Here is a 1,971-nt window from a genome sequence, read left to right as displayed (position 1 = left end):
ACAGTATACTAACGCATATATATGGAATTTAGAAAGATGGTAACGATAACCCTGTATACGAGACAGCAAAAGAGACACTGATGTATAGAACAGGCTTATGGACTCTGTGGGAGAGGGAGAGGGTGGTAAGATTTGGGAGAATGGCATTGAAACATGTGAAATGTCATGTATGAAACGAGATGCCAGTCCAGGTTCAAAGCACGATGCTGGATGCTTGGGACTGGTGCACTGGGATGACCCAGAGGGATGGTATGGGGAGGGAGGAGGGAGGAGGGTTCAGGATGGATTTTCTTTTAAAAATTTAAAATAAATAAAAATTGAAAAAAAAAACAAAACAAAACAAAAGAAGGTGTAAGTAGAATATCATGGTTGGCTTACCTAAAACAATAACTTTTTCCCTACACTTTCACTATGTCAGTCATGCCCTAGTTGGTTATATGAGGAAAATATCTATTTGTTCAAAAGAGAGATCAGATACCAGCTTGAGGTTTAAGAAGTCTCAAGTTTTCATTCCATCATTTCTTATTTTTCATATTCCTGAATAATAAAGATGCTCCATCCCCAGCCATTTTCTCTGGATAATGATGGAATTAATGATTCCATATTGTCTAGCCTTTCCATTTTGCTCTTCTAAATGTCTTTCCTAAGAGATCAATCCTAGATCCCCTGTTTGTTCTAAAGAAATAATTATATGAACTCTATCAGTTCCTAGGAGAGTGAGGATATGCTGCCTGCTATATTGCTTGCTTACAGCCTGGGGATGAAGGTCTGTTTTCAGGAAAAACTATGGCTGTTGTGGAGAGGGAGGAGGTGGCTATAGAATATAAAACTTCGGAAATGGGCATTGAGCTCAGGGTTTCTCTTTGTCCAGAGTAAAGAAAATCTGGGGGAAGAAGTGAGGCAGGGGTTGTTACCAGAGCTGCACTTGGCAGCCACAAGCAAAATTTCCAGTGCAGTGTACAGGAAGTCTGAACCAATGTGCTTATCCCAGACAGCACAGTAGTACATCCCAGAATCACTGTCTTCCAGATTTAGGATTGCAAATCTGTAGCTCCTTCCTGTGACTTTATAAACACTGTATTTTTCTTTTTTGGTTCCTGATTCGAACTGAATCTTGGAGTAGTAGACATCATAGTAGAAAAGGCGTCGGGGAGCCATCCCCTCCTGTTGTTTGTACAGGTGGATATATGTGGCATCTTGTGTAAGATCGCAAGTGAAAGAAGCAGTCTCCCAAGTCTTGCCAGTGACTGACATCTGGGCCCCTTTCGCGTTGGAAGACACCTGAGTGACTGCAATGGGAAAAGCAACAAAAAATACTGATGAAGAGGAAACACCAGTTTCTGAGTATGACCCTTCCCTGCCCCCACCAATGCCACAAAATACAGAAGAATCCACTGAGCATACAGGCAACACACTTACCAAGAGCCAGGAAAACCAAAGGCAGCACTAGGGCCCACAACATGCCTGGGACAGTGAGCTAGACTGGGGTTCTCAGCAGATGTGACAGGCAGGGGAGTCAAAGAGGATCTTTCTTTAAAACCACCAGGCTAAGCCCAGAGGGGGTGGTGTCAGAAGAGGCCTGGGTGGAGCTGTGCCTCTCTGTACCAACCCTCTTCTTGAAGACGCCCCTGTGGCAGGCTGGGAACACCTCCCCCACCCAGGAGAAGAGATGCCTGAGCACTGAGAGCTCAGAACTGCAAGCAGAGGGATCAATCAGATTGGGGGCTGGGGGGAGAAACATGGACAAAGCTTGCCTGTTACCTGGTGGAGTGAGAAGACCTGAAGCGGGCTAAATTCCCTGCAGTTCAGCCTTTCAGTGTTAATGTTGATGCCGTGGTCTTGTCTGGTGATTAAACATCTTTATATCATTTCCCTGAACTACCTTTTCTTTTACACCTGTAAGCCAACTTCGAGCAGCAAATCCAATAAGAATTGAATGAGCCTTATTAAAAGAAATTAATATCAGTTATA

The 1,971-nt window shown here is 43.8% G+C and overlaps 1 gene segment (V, D, J or C); it reads right to left on the bottom strand.

Annotated features, from left to right (window-relative positions):
* Positions 1–368: 368 nt before the first annotated feature.
* On the bottom strand, positions 369–1,516 carry LOC104980410. The segment is given in 2 exon segments: positions 369–1,289; positions 1,420–1,516. Coding segments are annotated over 2 exon segments (558 nt in total).
* Positions 1,517–1,971: the final 455 nt, after the last annotated feature.

Source organism: Bison bison, unplaced genomic scaffold (genome assembly GCF_000754665.1).
Source record: "Bison bison bison isolate TAMUID 2011002044 unplaced genomic scaffold, Bison_UMD1.0 scf7180017864499, whole genome shotgun sequence".
Lineage (NCBI taxonomy): Eukaryota > Metazoa > Chordata > Mammalia > Artiodactyla > Bovidae > Bison > Bison bison.
The sequence above is the reverse complement of the archived record's forward strand: the minus strand, read 5'-3'. Positions and strand labels throughout refer to the sequence as shown.